Source organism: Fusarium poae, chromosome 4 (assembly GCF_019609905.1).
Source record: "Fusarium poae strain DAOMC 252244 chromosome 4, whole genome shotgun sequence".
NCBI lineage: Eukaryota > Fungi > Ascomycota > Sordariomycetes > Hypocreales > Nectriaceae > Fusarium > Fusarium poae.
The window spans coordinates 6199345-6216580 of record NC_058402.1 but is presented as its reverse complement, the minus strand read 5'-3'; the positions used below and the strand labels follow the sequence as shown (position 1 = coordinate 6216580).

Sequence of the window (17236 nt, the reverse complement as noted above, 5' to 3'; positions counted from 1 at the left end):
TCATAAAACGCCAGAATGCTAGGGTTCCCAGCTTGCCTTCCGAAGAGCACTGGAAGGTGGGTTGTTTCACAAAAGCCTTCAATACTCAAGACAAGTACAGCAGCGCACTTTCTGGCAACCTGGCACTCGGCAAATCTATTAGACTGTGTATAAAGCATGGGGAGTTTTTGAATCGGTAGCCCCGCAAATAGCCAACTTGAAGCATTCCGTGACATGCTCATTCTGTATGCCCAAGTTAGAAATGCTGATGACTGATAGGTGAGTGTGACAAGATTTGAAGTTAGTCACCGACTTACAACCAATGACTCTTAGAACCACCAATGAAAAACTAAATAAATCATGACGTTAAAGAGCAAGAATGATGGAAGCTGTTTTAGGTTGGAATATACAACAAATCCACATCTGCGAGTGTCGTGTCGTGCTGGGCTATAGTAGAGTAGTTCTGATCTCACGTCCACATGTAGACGGTTATCAGCCATAAACCCCGGAGAATAGACGCGTCTCGTATTTTAGGTACTTGGTTTAAAGCTGTTATGGAACCGAGTATATAAACAAAAGTGACTCGTATTGCAATATGTACCGGTATGTTGATAATGGGATTAAAAGCGATTGTGAAACGAAATCACATCAGTGACGGGCTTCGTCGGTTATTGCCGTTGCGTATCCGAGCAACCATGTCAATTGGAATTTATTGAGGACTCACTAAAGTAAATTGAGGGATGTCGATGTGCGTCTGGATGTTCAATAGACCTGTATTAAATAACAAGTTGCTGTGAACTGACGTGGCTGCTTGGTGGTGCCGCTTGACTATCCCTAGGGCCTGTACAAGTTCAAAAGAAAAGGACAACAAATGGATTGGCGATCTCTGGGACGAATATGTTTCCTTTCAGATAGTAAGATTTAGCATATTAGTCACTTTTTGCTATGGATATTATGTTGAATAACAGATCTTATACTATAACTTTGTTCTACCGTGGTGGTGTATCTGATGTACTAACAAATCGATAGGCATCTGCTGGTAGCGATTCTGCTAATACGATAACGACTGCTAAGAATTATACTGAGCTGAAAACTAGGCGAGCTGAGATGATCTTGGGACCTAGTTCCTTTCTGGGTAATAAATGCATACTCTCTTCTATTAGCCTCTGTCACTAGAATTGAACGACACGGGCACTTTTGCTGTTCCGTTGACGAGTTCCGGAGCCGGTGGATCAGCCTCTGGAGACTCCGCTGCTACCGTATCCGCGGCTGATCCACTGCGCGCTACAGTTCCGCTGTGTATCCGTAAGGCAAGCGAAGCTCGCATGAGCGGGCAGTGAGATGACATGACACCACGGCAGGCAGGCAGTAGTCCAGTCCTTTGGAAATTCGAGACTTGTACGATTCAACTCTTCTGCTTACCAATGCATCAGATAACAAGACGCAATATCACACTCAATCAGGGAAATACTACGTATGTCGGTCCAGCGATCTGCGATTTCCTAGCTCATTGGCGACAACACGGCGTATTGGTGGCTGTTTCTAAAATCTTACCTACAGGTCTACGAACATGGTCTTTATTCTTTTCCCCGATATTCGGTTCTTGGAATGTTCCAGTGCTTTCATCGCAGTCCAGAAGAGAGAGATAGGCATACCTCAGAATAAGATGGAATATTAAACACTTCCCCGAGGACGTGCTCAACCCCACACATGGGTTCTGGGGGATGCATACTTTTTGGACCCTTGGTTATAGAGTCATGTTGTATTCTATTCCGATTGGATCGTGGCTACAGTTGACGTCGTTACATACATACATAGGATATCCTTATTCATTAAAGATCAGAATCGGACCTAGCCACGGGGAAAAGATTCATATGTACACACGCCGGTCTCGGTGTACATACGGTCAACTGGAGGAACGAGACAAGCCTGCATGGATGGTTGCGCCTTGCGAATAACGAGAAGCGGAGCTCAGGATGCACCAGTGCCACTTAACATGATCAAGCTGACACTGTACGTTGAAGCCGCTCATTGGTGAGTCAACAGCATGGCTCACCTTCAACTGAGCAGAAAGCCATCATTTTACAGTGCTCACAACACCGTCACTTCCTAGCCTGTGTGCGTGGGTCCATTGATCAAAAAGATCCTTGTCTGTCAATTGAAGGGCGCACGACTTGACAATCTGGTTAGACTAGTCCAACTGGTTGGTGTGACTTTGCCGACATTCTGCACTCCAACTCCACCAGACCTTTTGGTACTGTTCAAGTTCTGGGGTTGAGAACGGCTGACTCCATCGAAGCTATTCTCTTAGACAGGCCGTGGCTGTGGCTATGAGCTTTTCAATTTGAACAAAACTCAGAGGCCATCCTCGATTCATGAGCCTCTTTTCTTTCTTTTATTCTCAGGTTCAACAATAACCACTTTTCTTTTCTATCTTATACCACTTGCCAACGTTTCAAGTGGGACTGGGCTAGACTGGATTGGCTTGACTTGACTTGACTTGACTTGACTTGACTTGACTCGACTACCAACTCTACATTCGGCTCATGGTTGTCAATCTTCACACGCGCGCCTTTCGATCGACTTAAACTGACATCTCTGTTCCACATCAGCACTTATCCTTGTGCAGCATGGCCGGCATCGATGAGATGGAGCAGTTCGTCAACTGGGACAAGGCTATCGACGCCTTTCAGCAACCCCAGGATGGCAATGCTCTGGCTGGTCTGACAGGCGATGACAACGAGAACATTGACCTTGTTCTCGCAAATGTCAGCGAGGATGAATTCAGTTTCTGCGCCCTTCAGCACTTCTCGGACAACAACTTCCCTCTGCCAGACATGCCCACTCAATCAATGGACTTCATGGCGACTGCTGATGACATTTCCAATCAGTTCCAGTGGGATACACCTCCATCTCCATGTATCAACTGCTCCATGGCTGGTTTCTCTTGCAAAAAGATCCGAGAGGGTATGTACAAGGATTATTGTACCACCTGCGTGGCCTTGAAGGTCGACTGCAGTTTCGCCGTTGCACCAAAGTCCATCAACCCTTCAGCGGCGTCCTTCAACATCGACCCTTTCTTATCGTCGGGGCCTGAGATACCAAGCACACTGCAAGAGGATGCCCAAGATGACTCTTGTCAATCCTCCCGCAATGCTTCTCGCAACGCCTCTGTTTCTGATGTAGCCAACATGGGAGAGACGTTCAGCAACAAGGGAGCAGCTCCCCCTAAAATCGGAGCACGGTTTTCCCGGGAGTCTGTCCGCATTCTCAAGAATTGGCTATCGACACATAACCGTCACCCCTATCCAAGCGACGAGGAGAAAGAGATGTTGCAGCGACAAACCGGCCTGAACAAGGTACAGATCACTAACTGGCTTGCGAATGCACGCCGACGAGGCAAGGTTCAGCCCCCTCGTTCGACATCACCCCACTACACCAGCTCATGGTCAGGCCCAATGGATATTCCTCAACGCCGAGGAACACCAGCTCTTGAAGCCATGAATCCACTGCAGCGTTGGGAGCACTCTCCTCCTGAGAACGAACCTGCTTCCGTCAGCGCCATTGCTCGGGCCGTTACAGCATCGTCTTCCGGTTTGTCATCTGGAATAGACAGCCCCTTCAGCTTAAGCTACGCGGACGATGGCTCGAGTAAATCAATATGCAACCAGTCATCGATCAGCAGCTTGGGAACATCCCACTCTAGCAATGGTTCTCTTGGATCGGCCTATTCACACGGATCTCGTAACTCATGGGGATCATTTAGCTCAGCTCCGTTCAACAGCCATGGCCGTCGACGTCGTCGCCGAAGGACTTCAGCAAAAACAGGAAAAGACAAGACAAGCCTCATGACCCCTCTCAAGACTTTCCAATGTACATTCTGTACGGAGACGTTTAGAACCAAGCATGACTGGCAGAGGCATGAAAAGTCATTGCACTTATCCCTCGAGCGGTGGGTGTGCACTCCCCATAGCCCAAAGGCCGTCAACCCCGATACTGGTATCTTGTCCTGCGTCTTCTGTGGTGACGCCAACCCAGACGATGCCCATATCGAAAGCCACAACCATTCAGCCTGTCAAGAGCGTACCCCTGCCGAACGGACATTTTACCGGAAAGATCACCTTAACCAGCACTTGCGTTTGGTTCATAACATCAAGTTTCAGGACTGGTCTATGAAGTCGTGGAAGGTGGCTACGCCAGAGATTCGGTCCCGGTGCGGTTTCTGTGGTATCGTGATGGATACATGGACTATTCGTGTCGACCATTTGGCGGAGCATTTCAAGACGGGTTATTCCATGGCTGACTGGAAGGGTGACTGGGGTTTTGATAATCCAGTACTCGAAATGGTCGAGAACTCTATGCCTCCATGTATGAGACCTCTGCAGTATCCTGTAGACAAGTTGCCAACATCTAACTTTTGAAATAGATCTTATTCACTATGAACGCACATCCCCGTTACCATACGTAGCCAATCACTCCCCACCAGAATCACCTCGCAATGCCTATGAGTTGATTAAGCTGGAAATGGCTTTCTTCACACGGAACTACCAGGACCAACACGGACGACTACCCAACGACGAAGAGATGATGGTTGAAGGCTGTCGTATTATTTACGCCAGCGAATTGCTGTCGTTACAAGGCATTGCAACGCGCCCATCCTGGCTTCGTGATATCATCATGAGCTCCGAAACCCTGCAACAAAAGGCAAGATTCGGTCCCTTGCGTGGCGCTGCGGAAAACAGGCTGGCATCACTTAAAATTAACGGCAAGGACAATTTGTTCGAGGAGTGCCCCATGGAGGTACAGCTGCATGAGTTTGTTAAGGCCAAGAGACTACTGGGCTTAACAGCAATGGACGATGAACTCCAGGATGAGGCTTGTCGCATTGTTGGACGAGTAGAGGAAGTATCGACACATCCATCGGAAGCCATTGCCAACTGGCTGATCCGACTCGCGACATCGTCTACTAACTGGCTTGCCGCTTTCCGTCGACGTGCACACTTACCACGAAGCGAAGACGTGGTGGACCACATTTGTCGATCAAAGGACCCTTCATCGATTGACTCGACTATCCACAGTTACTCACGTCTCGAGCGTGAACTAAAGGACTATCTTATTCTACAACGTTCCATGGGAATTGAACCCACGGACGACGACCTTCAGCGACAAGCTCGTATCATTATTTATGAATTCGATGACGGTTGGAACCAAACCGCCGCCGATAATGCCTCTTGGCTGGAGGGTTTCAAGAACCGCCACCCCGCAGCAAGCGACAGCTCACCTGCCTTTTCTCTCCAGGATAGCACCAAGTCAACAGTCAGTGGAACCGTTGTTACCGATGCCACGACCTTGTTCAGCAGCGAATGCCCCGTACTTATGGGATGTGACGACATGTTCGATATGGGCAGTGGTAACAACTGCCCTGGACCTTACTTCCTCAATGATGCCAACTGTTACAGGCGATTGGCCAAAGAGTTGAAACGATGGGTTGCTGGTACAATGTCGGTCAATAATCCCAATCGCCATGTGCCGAGTGATAAAGAACTCCAGCATCAGGCCCGTTGGATTCTTTACGACGAGTAAGTTTACCGAGTCTACTCATGAGGTTATATCTTGAACTAACAATACCCCAGTGATGATCCTTGGAACCAGACTGCGGCAGATAATGCCGAATGGCTACAGAGATTCAAGCGTGATGCTGGTATTCTCAAGACAGATGGCCCTGGCCTCCCAATGAGCGATGGCTGGGCACTCGAGTCAGGTGGTTCTGGATTTGCGCCACCGTATGCCTGCCCGAAGGCATCACTCGATCCTTTCCCCGCGGATGCCCAGGTGTCCATGGGTCAAGGCGCCAAGTCCCTCCCAGCAGCTATTGCAAACAGCTATCTCGAGAAGCTCACGTCGCAGGCGGCGCGACCGGCCGAAATTTTCTGCTCTCGCGAATTGGAGCGTGGTCTCGTCAGCTATGTTGAAGACCATGTCGCCTGCAAAGGTACCATGCCTTCGGATGCCATGTTGCAAACTCGAGCTCGACGTATTCTTGACTCCAGTACCACCCCTGCGGACGATGTCGACTTGCTGAACAAGTTCAAGGACATGGTGGCCAAGAAGGTCTCTCAAGTTGAGACTGTACCTGCCATGCCCAGCAACGTTGACATCAACCTTTCGGATGAGGATGTCAACAATATTTTGCAAGACATGGATTTTGAATTTGACGCTCAAGACTTTGGGGGCGTTACTATGGAAGGGCTGCAAGACACCGGGGGCGTGAGCCTGGATTTGATGGGATTCAAAAACTAGGTAGGGACCGCTATACACTATTATTAGAGAGATGTATTGATGATAATGATTACATAATTATAAGAAAACGGGGCGTTGGATTTATTGATGTTTCTGGACCTATATATTATAGAAAAGGGCTGATTAAGGGCTAACTGGATACATTCAAATGAAAAGAATGATTGTTGTTGAAGATGATTGCTATTGGTAACTGAAACCTGATGATAACAATGACGATTGTTCTGGACGGCCATACGCGAGACAACGTCTCAGTCCAAGGCCTAGAACAGAACATGGAAGCAGCCCATTCAAATGGTTTACGTTTGCATGCGGACGGTGGAAGTGCGACTACCGTTAGGTTATGGGGCGATGCTTTCCGAAGACGGAATTAGGCTTGACTCTGACGTTGGCTTTAACTGCCTGTACCTTGAACCAGCCAATCTAATACTATTCTGAGTAAGGTACGCGACAGTGAGATCCAGTAGGCGACGACGCTCAGATAATGGAGTGCAGTCAAGTAAAGGTAAAAGTTGGAAGGAAGGAACGGAAGAAATTCCAACCATTCCATACCCGCCTACCTACCTGCCTTGGTACCTACTTTTTCATCCTCAAACAACCACAATCAAGCCTCAGTCTCAGCCGTGTATACCGAAATGTCGGAAGCTACACATGCTGCTCTATGAAGCAACATCAAAAGAGACTTTGTCTTGTCGAGAGAGGACGAGTTTAGGTGACGACCGAGTGAGGTAATCAATCGCGGCAGAGTCAGCCAAGCCACCGGTCACTTATATCTCATTTTCCAGCCTCACGTCTCTTGTCTCACCACCGAACAACGACACAACTCAATGCCGACTTATCTATGCCACGGATTTCGATGGCACCGCCGCGATATCCGTATTTTCGTCATACTGAATGATCTTGAAGACGCAGCTCCAAATTGGATTCTTGCGCCTGCGTCTTCGTATTGTATTCTCGATCAGTTACACGCTCAGTTCGATTTCCTGCCAGAGCTCACTCCGCCGACCACACCGACACAAGCCAGTGTCAGTAACGCGAAAAACTCCAAGCCCAAACCAAAGCCTGATCATGTGGATGATGACCACGATCTCCCCAAATCACGTGTACCCGACGCCGAAGATGCTGTTCTCATGCACTCATGGTCCCCAGTCAAGCTGTTGGAGGAGTTTGACGTGGACGAGATGACAATGGCATGTAGGCCATATGCCTACGTGGCTGATTATGTGGCGAGAATTGATCTGAGCGTAGATGTCGCAGGTGAGATGGCCAGGTACTACGAAAGAATGGCCGGTGACGATGGCTGGATCGTTAAATTGAGGGACCAGTTGCAGAAAGGGGAGCCGGTGAAATGGTACGTTATCGTCTGCGGTGACGAGGTAAGAGAAGTCCCTGGCAAAAGTGACGAAGAAGAACACGAGGTTGGGTATGAGCACTTGAGGGAAAGAGCACAACATATGGCACGAACCAGGAGGACGAGAGAAATCATGGATGGGTCTTCCAACTCACCATCTGAATACGAGGATGATGACGACCAAGACGAAGACGACGCTCTTACTGTATTGGAAGGAATACTAGATCACTCCGAAGGTGCTGCTACTCCACGGCCTCTTTCACTAGAACTACCCGATATCCATATACCACTCCAGTCTCGACTTGACCCGGCCAGAGCATCAGTCTTAACTACCTCAACAGTCTGGTCCCAGGATCAATCACCCGATGAAACGTCAGACACAGAGACTCCAGACATTGACAAACCACTTTTACCAAGCGAGCTCGATCCTAATAGAACGTCCATGTCTACAGCATACTCAATTTGGTCCCGGAAAGAAACTCCGGATACGCGGCTACGACAATCCGAGATTACGCAGTATTCAACTTCCACAGCATCAGGACTGCATTCTGAAAATGGGCGCACTCATCTTGAACCAGAAGATTTTGCCAAGGCGCAGCCACCAGCGCAAAAAATCGTAAGGGAAGAGACCCCAGATGTCGTGCGGCCCCTCAAGCCTGCAGAACTTGTCTCATCAAGGACTTCGACACCGCCAACGCCCAGGGCTTCAGAGAGACAACTGCCAGCTCCGAGCTTATACAGACCTGAGAGCTTTGTCCCACCTTTCTCGCCACCTTTGTCATCTTCAGAGACCTTTCCCGACGAAACTCCTAAACCAACGGTCTCGGACCCAACCCAGGCTACAAACCCTACGGAGCCTTCATGGCCGTTGTCGTCCGACTCACCACTAGGATCGTCAGGATCTAGTACATATCGTAACGAAGAGAATTCTTTCCCACTAGTACCATCACCGCCACATTCCAAGGATTCACCTCCAGCTCCATTTTCCTTGCCTAACGAAATCACACCCCCTAGAATACCATCGCCGGCACCAAAGCACCCTCCGCAGCCGCAGTTTCCAGGACCTACAATGTCTAGGTTCCAGGAAAGCGTACCACAAGCTTCACCATTACTGGTTACGCCTAATCCTAAACACCTAGAAAAACCAAGTTCCGGTGTCTTGTACCAAGCTGGAGAGCTTGTCCCTAAAAAGCAACCACCATCATCGCTACCAAGGTCCAGGATTGGGCGTGCCCCCCCGCCGCTAAACATCAACACGGCAAACTCGACAAAGCGCTCGACTTCAAGTCCTGTGAAGAACATCACGCCACCGACATCAGCTCAACGAGAGACATCTGATCTCAACATGAAGACACCCCCCAGAACTCCCAGAACTCCCAGAACTCCCAAAGCACCTACAGGCCAGCCACCCACACAGGCGTCACCAAAGTCACGAATACCGAGAAGCGGACCAAAAAATATACGACTGTCAACCCTGCCGCCTCCACCTGAACCGGCAGTGAAGAGTCCTGTTCGTCCTCCTACGCCGCCAAAGCCAAAGCCTCGCCTTCCACAGAAAAAGGTGCCCCAGAGACCACAAACGGCACCAGAAGAGGGAACTTTGTTAAGACCCAACGGGGCAGGGTTTTCGAGGCCACTCCAATATGACGTCCCCAGATCGATGCAGAAACCAGAAGGCGAAGGAGTGATACTGGGACCAAAACCAATACCGGCATCAATACCAACAATTCCTGCGGGCTACAGTTGGAGTGCTACTACACAAGCAAATGCGCCGCTCGACTCAGAAACACGGGCGAGGATGAGAGCGCAACCGTCTTCAAATCCAGCACAGATTCGACAGCCTATCATCTCTACTCAAAATACTGATGGGAATACATTTGAAGGAGGAAAACATCACAAACATCATGTTGCTCGAAGCCATTCGGTTGCCGACGGGTTTAAGAGGCTTTTCAGGAGACCATCTCTTGCCAAAGGATCTCACCATTGAATGGAGCTGATTGGCGAAGCATGATGCGAGGGAGTTTGGAGTTTGAAATTCAGAGTCAGGGGCTTGTTTTTAGGGGTTATAGAAAGCGTTGAATGGTATTAAGATGGTATTGTGATTATTATATTGAGTACGCAGGAGTCGTTGCAGGGGTACCCGGTAAGGTTATGGGGCTTCATAACTTTTAATGTTTTATGATGGAGTCATGATGAAAGGATAGAAACCGAAATTGTCATCGACATGTACAATATCCATTCTATCAAATACAATATGTACTCTGTGATATGTTTTGTACATGCATCGCTCATAAAAGGTTGAGGGCTAATGAAAACCCCTATGTAAGGAGTTGGCCTACGTCACGTGTAAGCAAGACAGCTTGATTCAATCGCATTGATCGCCTTTTACGACTATCTGTTTCTCATCTCGTCCAATTGATCCCGCTTGTATCAAGCGAGAATGCAACCCAGGACGTATATTGAATGGCGTCTTTAATGACCTTCAATTAACATCAGAACTACTCTGACAGCCCTCTCTTCCAGTGCCGAGTCTGACACATCTCACCCCGCGCCGTCCCCGTATTCATCCCTATCAACGACAAATCTTCAGTCTCGCCTCAGCGCCCAGATGGTCCATCCAAGACCTGAACCCGGGCCCAGCACCCCGGCCGAGATGTTTGCACAGACGAGTATTGAGCTCACGCTCGACGACAGCGACGAGGAGGATCTCCGGTCGATCGTTGGTAGTGGGAGCGATGTATACGAGCTGCATGACAGGGACACAAGCAGAGATCGAAATGGCAGTGCGATATGGGATGCTGAAGCTGGCGATGACGAAGATGCGGACCGTCCTCTAGTGGCAGGCCGCCCACGGAGTCCTGGGTCCGTGGCGAGCTTCCAATTGTATACTCCAGACGAGGAACTGGCGGTTCGGCGGAAGTTTGATCGTAAACTTGTTTTGTTCGTAGCTCTACTCTATATGCTGAGCTTTGTCGATCGGTCGAGTACGGATTGGGTACTCTTTTCTTATGGACACAAAAACTGACAAATACATGTAGATATCGGTAATGCTCGAATAGCAGGCATGGATGAAGACCTTCAGTCTGACCCGCCCCGTAACGAATGGTATGAGTGGGCTCTGACGGCTTTCTACATCACTTACATCGCATTTGAATGGATGTCGCTGCTTTGGAAGATCATTCCTGCGCACATTTTTGTATCCATGGTAGTTCTGACCTGGGGTCTCATGGCATCTCTTCAGGCCGTCGCTACGTCGTACCCCATGCTTATTGCGTTTCGTGCTATACTGGGTATCGGCGAAGCAGGTTTTACTGGTATTCCGTTTTACTTGAGCTTCTTCTTCAAACGGGAGGAGCTTGCATTCCGGACCGCTATTTTTATATCTGGTGCGTCACAGTCTTTTCCCCATACGTACAGGTTTGCATTGTGACTAACTATAACAGCTGCACCTCTCGCCACGACGTTTGCCTCGACCCTCGCCTGGCTCATTGTCAAGTTTGCCTCGTTTGGCCCCATCGCTCCCTGGCGTCTTCTCTTTATCATCGAGGGTTTCCCCTCTGTCATCGCCTCTGTAGTCGCCTGGAACGTCATCCCAGACTCACCCCAAACCGCCTCCTATCTCACCAAGCGCGAGAAGAAGGTTGCTCGTTTGCGTCTGCGCAGCGAACAAGCTACATCTACGTCTACAAGTTCCAAGCCTTCGTCAGGCCTCAAGAGCCGCGATGTTCTGGCCATCTTCCGTGATCCCGTAGCTTGGATCACTGCCACCATGTTCTTCCTCACCAACATGGCTTACTCGTCTCTCCCCGTCTTCCTCCCCAAGATTCTCACTGAAATGGGCCACGATACCCACACCTCCCAGGCCCTCAGCGCTCCTCCCTATTTAGCTGCTTTTGTTATCGTTCTCTTCACAGCTCACATGTCTGATCGTTTGCGAACTCGCACCATCCCTCTAATCTTTCATGCTCTCGCATCTTCCAGCGGCTACGCCATACTCGCTCTGGCCAAACCCTTAAACTTACCTAACTTCATACGATATATGGCCGTTTATCCTGCCGCGATAGGCTTCTTTAATGTCGTCACTCTCATCATCACGTGGAGCATTAATAACCAGTCCAGCCAGAGCCGTCAAGGAGGTGGGTTTGCCCTCCTTCAGCTCGTCGGTCAGTGCGGCCCGCTCGTGGGCACCAGGCTGTACCCAGATCGTGATGCTCCTTATTATGCCCCAGGAATGAGCACTTGCGCAGCGGCGATGCTCGGCGTCTCCATCCTAGCTTATGCTCTTCGCTTTTACCTAAAGTATCAGAACCGTAAGTTCGACCGGGCTGAGAGTGAGCATTTGGAGGAAGGTGATGAAGTAGAGGAAGAAGGCCTCGTCGGTTCCAGGAGGCGAAAATCGATTGGTGTCTCCTTTCGATATATGTTATAAATAATTGTAATTATTTCTCGTTTATATGTGAGTCGGTTTCGTATGGATTCATGCAGTGACACAAACTAAATGTAATGGAAAGCCTCAATTAGTGAGTTTATAATTCCTGCTCCTTACTAACTTATTGACAAACGTTTCTGCCTTCACCTGCTTCTCCATTCCGAAAACTACAGTGTTATCGTATTATCCTTGGTCTATTTCCTAAAGTGCATCCATTCGGGAGCTTGGTACTTTTCGACGCCAGCTTTCCACCAGGCCTTAGTTCCACGTAAGCTCTTTTCCATCGAAAAGGTTGCCAATCCTTTCTCATGCTTGCCTTTGATCGCGTCACCAGGTTTGAGTCTACGTCGCAATTCTTTCCAAACCGAATATTGCTTCTTTTGCTCATTGTGTTGCCGCTTGATATTCTCACGAGCTTGGCGAAGTTTATCACAGCTGCTGCGGCAAATGTTATTTGCTAGCTTCTTAACTTCAACACGAGATCGCTTCACGCTGGCAGAAATGCTTCGAAGAGAAATACCGGATGCTTTTCTCTTCCTAGACGTGTTGATCCGAGGTAGTTTTACCGATGGGCTAGGACTTTCTGAGTGGAAGCTGTCTGTCGGGTTACTGAATCCCGTATGAGCTGCCACTCTTCTCAGTGGTCGCAACTCGAGGCTCTCGACAAAACCTTCTATCGGAAACTCGCTCTCGTGGCTGGCCTTACTATTGTGCGGGGCCAGAGCATTCAATGCCAGATCTTCGGAGCTTGACAAGATTTCAAACCGGTGATATGAGGGTGTCGGCAAACGTTGTAGCTTTCCGATAGCTGTTGCGGCATCTGCCAATGTCTTGTAGGTGCTCCCTTGACTTACAGCTCTGGAAGCGCCAAATGAGCTAGATGATGACCGAAGGCCAGATAAACGATCGTTTGTGTGGCTGTATCTCGTCAGGTCACCAAGACTCGACAAGACAACGTGGGAATCAGGTGGTGAAGGCAAATCTGGGGACCTGATAACGTCTTCGGGATAAGAAGAAGATGTGCTTCTTGCACCTTGTTGATCAGACTTGTGCTTGGGCCCGAGTATAAGCACAGGCTCTGGGGATGGCGTTTGAGATCGAAGATCCCTGATGTTTTCTTTTACCATTTGCAGAAGAGATACCTGGTCTGTGACGGCTGGAGACGGTGACCGTTTGATGATTTGTTCTGTAGAGAGTTCGTCTAACTGTGTTTTCTCATGGAATTGATCGGAATGAAGACCAGGCATAAGCGTGCCATTTTGAAAGAAGGCTTGGTTGCTGATAGTCCTCGGTTTTAGTTGCATCATATCCGCATCGATCCCAGAGGCAGGAAGTTGGATCCTTGATGTAACATCTCGCTAAGATGTTTCGGGCCTGGTGTTCTCGGAACACCCAGCATTCTGTCGTGGGGCTTGTGCTCGCTTCTTGACTCTGAGGTCACTCTTTCGGGATGTCTGGTTGTCATATGAGCAGTTGGCAGCTTTGGTAGGGAGCGTGGAAGGACGGGAGCGGATGGGTAGAGTGAAGTTAAGATTCATGATGAGGCGAATACTTGTTATTATTTTGACGCCAAAAAGAAACTAAATGCTGATGGCTTATCAAGACTGACGGGTGGAACGGGGAGTAAGAGAAATGAAGATGAAGATGTAAGAAGCAGGTTGTCGATGGAATTGGAATACCTCGTAATCTGCCTTGATGTGAGGAGACATGAGAGGCAGGTGCGAGCAAGCTTCTGCGAGCAGGGTTGCTCCTTCTTCCCTCAGAAAAGCAGAACTTCATTACACTACAACCTCCAAGACTTCAACACCAAAAATATAATATTAAACACTCATTGAATATTAATCAACAGATGTATTCAGATGACAAAAAGACGAATCAGAAGGCGTTGGGATTGCTCCCGCCAGGGCTTGAACCTGAGACCTTCGCATCACTGAATATTCAGATTGAAGTATTAGTACGACGCTCTAACCAACTGAGCTACGGAAGCCAACCAATTCGATGGACATTCAACCTGTCTCTACAGTATACAGGGTCTGATCGTCATTAAACTAAAGCATGAAAACATCAAGGAAGTACGGATATCGCAGATGGTGTTTAAATCCAATTGATGATAATTAATTAATTCTTGGTAAGTAATGAATGGACTGGCTATAATCAACTATTATTCCTCCCTTCACAATCTCATTCCCATTCAGCACCAGCTGAGAAATGATATCGACTCCCCGCGACGCCGAACCAACCCGTGCATCAGCATCCCTCTCACTCTAGAATCACTTGGGATCTCGTACACAGTTAGTGCACTTGGCGCAGGTGAAATGAGTTACCACATGTCCCAGACTATCGGTTCCTGAAGGCGCTTTCTCATGGAGAAGATGGGCCGAACCCTTCTCGATTTCTGGCCAAGCAAAGATGTTGAGGGGAACACATCGGTTCTCGAATCTGTCAGATAGTTGCTTGTTAGTCATCTCAAAAATCATCCATAGAGTTTGCAAGGAAGAATCACTCACGTAGCGAGACGGCAGATAATCTCAGGCTCAGAAAAGACAGAACCAACATGGTTCTGGAGCTTGCCGTTCAGCTCAGTGCAAGTGTACTCGAGCTCTGGTTGGTACTCAAAGCATGGAGGTCCCCAATTCTCACCACGACAGAAGTAGACCTGCAGACTTGTCAATTGCTGCAGACGAATCAATGGTAACATAGTCATACCGATCCAGGCTTTCGATCCCCATCGCTGCTCTCTTGGGGTGTAGTACCGAGACGAGACTTGATGACTTTGGGTTCAATGGGCTTGTAGTTGGGTGCGCCTCTTTCTGAGAGAGGAGAAGACCACATATCAACAGAGGCAGAAAGACCCTGAGAGGTAAAGAATGTCAGGAGAGCAAAGGCAAGTGAAGACTTCATATTGAAGATTATATCTTGTTGGATCTGGGAGTGCAGAGAGTTGTAGTAGAATGAGCTGATGAAGCAGATTCGATAGCCAGTGTAGTAATGTTGTAGAGCTTGTTTAATAGAATGTCTCTGGATGGCAGTGGCTTCAGCCTTCTTATATTAACTTTCGGAATACCTACCCACTACCGTTCAGAATTAAGAATAAAGACAGAGAGGAGGGACTAGGTATGACGCGGAGACCCTCGTGATGAAGATAGCTAATGCGATGCTACTGCATCTATTGTCGTATGTAAAGTCAATGGTGTCGCGTCAGCTCTGGCCAGTCGCAGACATATCCATCATTGTGATGCTATGGCTCGTTGATCCATAGATGCACCCATTGATTCAGTGCCTCGTCAGCATACTCGGCTTCCCCATAAAACTGCCGTAGGTTGATGCGGGCATGCCCGTAATTCGATCTCGGCCCATCGGGGCGTTCAAGACAATGCTATCAACCTGCATATGGGCTTACATCATATAAACAAACGGTATTACCGGCCTGGGGGTGCTCGCTGGTGTAACTCTCGTGTCTGCTGGTCAACCGTTTGTCTGGGAGAGAAATGCGCAGATTTGACAGTAGCGGTCTCGCTTCATTTGGATTCCCACGTTGTGCATTGCATCACGGGATATCATGCGAGGGCCGCGATTTGTCAAAACCAAAAGGCATCTACTGCACGTTCAATTTTGTGGTTTCTGGGAATCTGAAATGCATGCGCCGCGTGAAGCCGCTGGATCGCCCAACGTGCATTTACTGATCGACCTGGACTGACGTAAATGGCAGAAGCAGCGATACAATGTCATGATGTGATGTGATTCTAAAAATGCTCGTATCCAAACTTACGTATTCAGAAATGAAACTGATGGCCGACTGCAGCTTGCATAGCTATTTTCCTGCGCCTCTGTTGGTATTGACATCGCAAGTGATATCGGCATTGAACCGGAGCCGGGAACGGGACGGAGACACGGCGGAACTCCACAAGACGGGTATTGCCTAAACAGGAAATCACATTTATCCTCCTCTACGAGGGATTTTGGTTACGAATCCTGTGCATTATACAAGAACCTTTTGTTCCTTAGTAGCATATACGGACACCAATGTGATACCCCGAGCCTATACTATAGTCTCTCAACCAAGCATTGTATTGCAAATGGTCTCGATCCCGTCATTGTCTTAGCCTTCGGATGAGATCCATGCACGAGATGGCAAATCTGGTCAGGCAAGGCGAGCTTCTTGTGATTCGAGACCGATCTCTAACAGGTAAAGATGCTTTGTTTTCGAGCGCACAGCATAGTTCTACCCAGTAACCTGTCGCATCTCCCGGCCGATAGCCACCCGATCGAGAAAACAATATACATTGCTCGTCGTAGTACAACAGTAGGCGCTCTGCATGCATGCATGCATGCCTCAAGGCTACCAAAACCCGACCTTCTTTTTTTCTCTTACTTTTTCCTCTCTCTCGGAAAAAAGCATCACATGTCCATCGTCATGTGCATCAGACGATCCAGACAATATCTTAGGTTTGTGATAGGAAGGCAGACAGATACGAGATAGTGCAACGGCGGTGATGACTTCCGTAACCAACACAGCATTTACGATTCTATCACAAGAGACATGTTACTCTTAATACCGCGCAATTCGAAGCGGTGTAGTTAAGTTTGACAATCACGCAATATCTCTCCAAGGATAAGTGGTAGAGATGAAGGATGGCTACGATTACAGCTATAAGACTGAATCTTGGCATAAGCGTCTACATACGGCATTCATTAGTTAACCCGAGTTTGCTGTTAGTTGATTTGGAGGTTCTAGAGATGGCTTGAGAGGATGTACTACGAGCCAAGTCGAGAAACTAAGGAGTTTGATTTGGACATCTGCAACAAATAGTATCAAGTAAAGCACTATCCTTGTGGCCCAATAGTACTGTTTGTCTATGGAACAAAGTTATTATGTCGCAATTCCCTGAATGGCTCGTTGTCGTGATCATAACGACTTGGGTCTTGGCTAATTCCCCACTGAGGATAAATTGCATTATGTTTCGACGTTATGATGGAGCCCGTAACGGCCCAACCTTTTACCATATACAAAAGGGCATATCCTCTCCTCTTTACTTTATCTCTTGACCAAGAAAGTTACACAAGATCTCACATCAGGAAATTGAAAGGTTTTGGTAGGATTTTAACGCTAAGTACGTGCATCCCATCCATCCTTTTGTACTAACTAAATGTGTAACAAGAGATTTGACAATAACTAATTA

The 17236-nt window shown here is 48.3% G+C and overlaps 6 protein-coding genes and 1 non-coding gene across 7 annotated transcripts; 4 read left to right on the top strand and 3 right to left on the bottom strand.

Moving 5' to 3' along the window:
• Window positions 1-1912: 1912 nt before the first annotated feature.
• FPOAC1_012093 (uncharacterized protein) lies at window positions 1913-6279 on the top strand (the record flags this gene model as incomplete). The annotated part of the gene is made up of 4 exons (XM_044856455.1): window positions 1913-2013; window positions 2609-4347; window positions 4406-5558; window positions 5613-6279. The coding sequence occupies 4 exons, from the start codon at window positions 1913-1915 to the stop codon at window positions 6277-6279; spliced, it is 3660 nt and encodes a 1219-aa protein (XP_044703768.1).
• Window positions 6280-7103: 824 nt separating this feature from the next.
• On the top strand, window positions 7104-9614 carry FPOAC1_012092 (uncharacterized protein; the record flags this gene model as incomplete). The annotated part of the gene is made up of 1 exon (XM_044856454.1): window positions 7104-9614. One exon carries the CDS (start codon window positions 7104-7106, stop codon window positions 9612-9614), a length of 2511 nt encoding a protein of 836 aa, XP_044703767.1.
• A 621-nt stretch (window positions 9615-10235) lies between these two features.
• FPOAC1_012091 (uncharacterized protein) lies at window positions 10236-12056 on the top strand (the record flags this gene model as incomplete). The annotated part of the gene is made up of 3 exons (XM_044856453.1): window positions 10236-10611; window positions 10666-11013; window positions 11071-12056. The coding sequence occupies 3 exons, from the start codon at window positions 10236-10238 to the stop codon at window positions 12054-12056; spliced, it is 1710 nt and encodes a 569-aa protein (XP_044703766.1).
• Window positions 12057-12250: 194 nt separating this feature from the next.
• Window positions 12251-13183, bottom strand: FPOAC1_012090 (uncharacterized protein; the record flags this gene model as incomplete). The annotated part of the gene is made up of 1 exon (XM_044856452.1): window positions 12251-13183. One exon carries the CDS (start codon window positions 13181-13183, stop codon window positions 12251-12253), a length of 933 nt encoding a protein of 310 aa, XP_044703765.1.
• A 765-nt stretch (window positions 13184-13948) lies between these two features.
• Window positions 13949-14043, bottom strand: FPOAC1_012089. Its single transcript has one exon. It is a non-coding gene; the product is annotated as a tRNA-Ile (tRNA).
• Window positions 14044-14326: 283 nt separating this feature from the next.
• FPOAC1_012088 (uncharacterized protein) lies at window positions 14327-14957 on the bottom strand (the record flags this gene model as incomplete). The annotated part of the gene is made up of 3 exons (XM_044856451.1): window positions 14327-14495; window positions 14564-14712; window positions 14763-14957. The coding sequence occupies 3 exons, from the start codon at window positions 14955-14957 to the stop codon at window positions 14327-14329; spliced, it is 513 nt and encodes a 170-aa protein (XP_044703764.1).
• Window positions 14958-16166: 1209 nt separating this feature from the next.
• FPOAC1_012087 (uncharacterized protein) lies at window positions 16167-16536 on the top strand (the record flags this gene model as incomplete). Its single annotated transcript, XM_044856450.1, has 2 exons — window positions 16167-16196; window positions 16249-16536. The coding sequence occupies 2 exons, from the start codon at window positions 16167-16169 to the stop codon at window positions 16534-16536; spliced, it is 318 nt and encodes a 105-aa protein (XP_044703763.1).
• Between the last annotated feature and the right edge of the window lie 700 nt (window positions 16537-17236).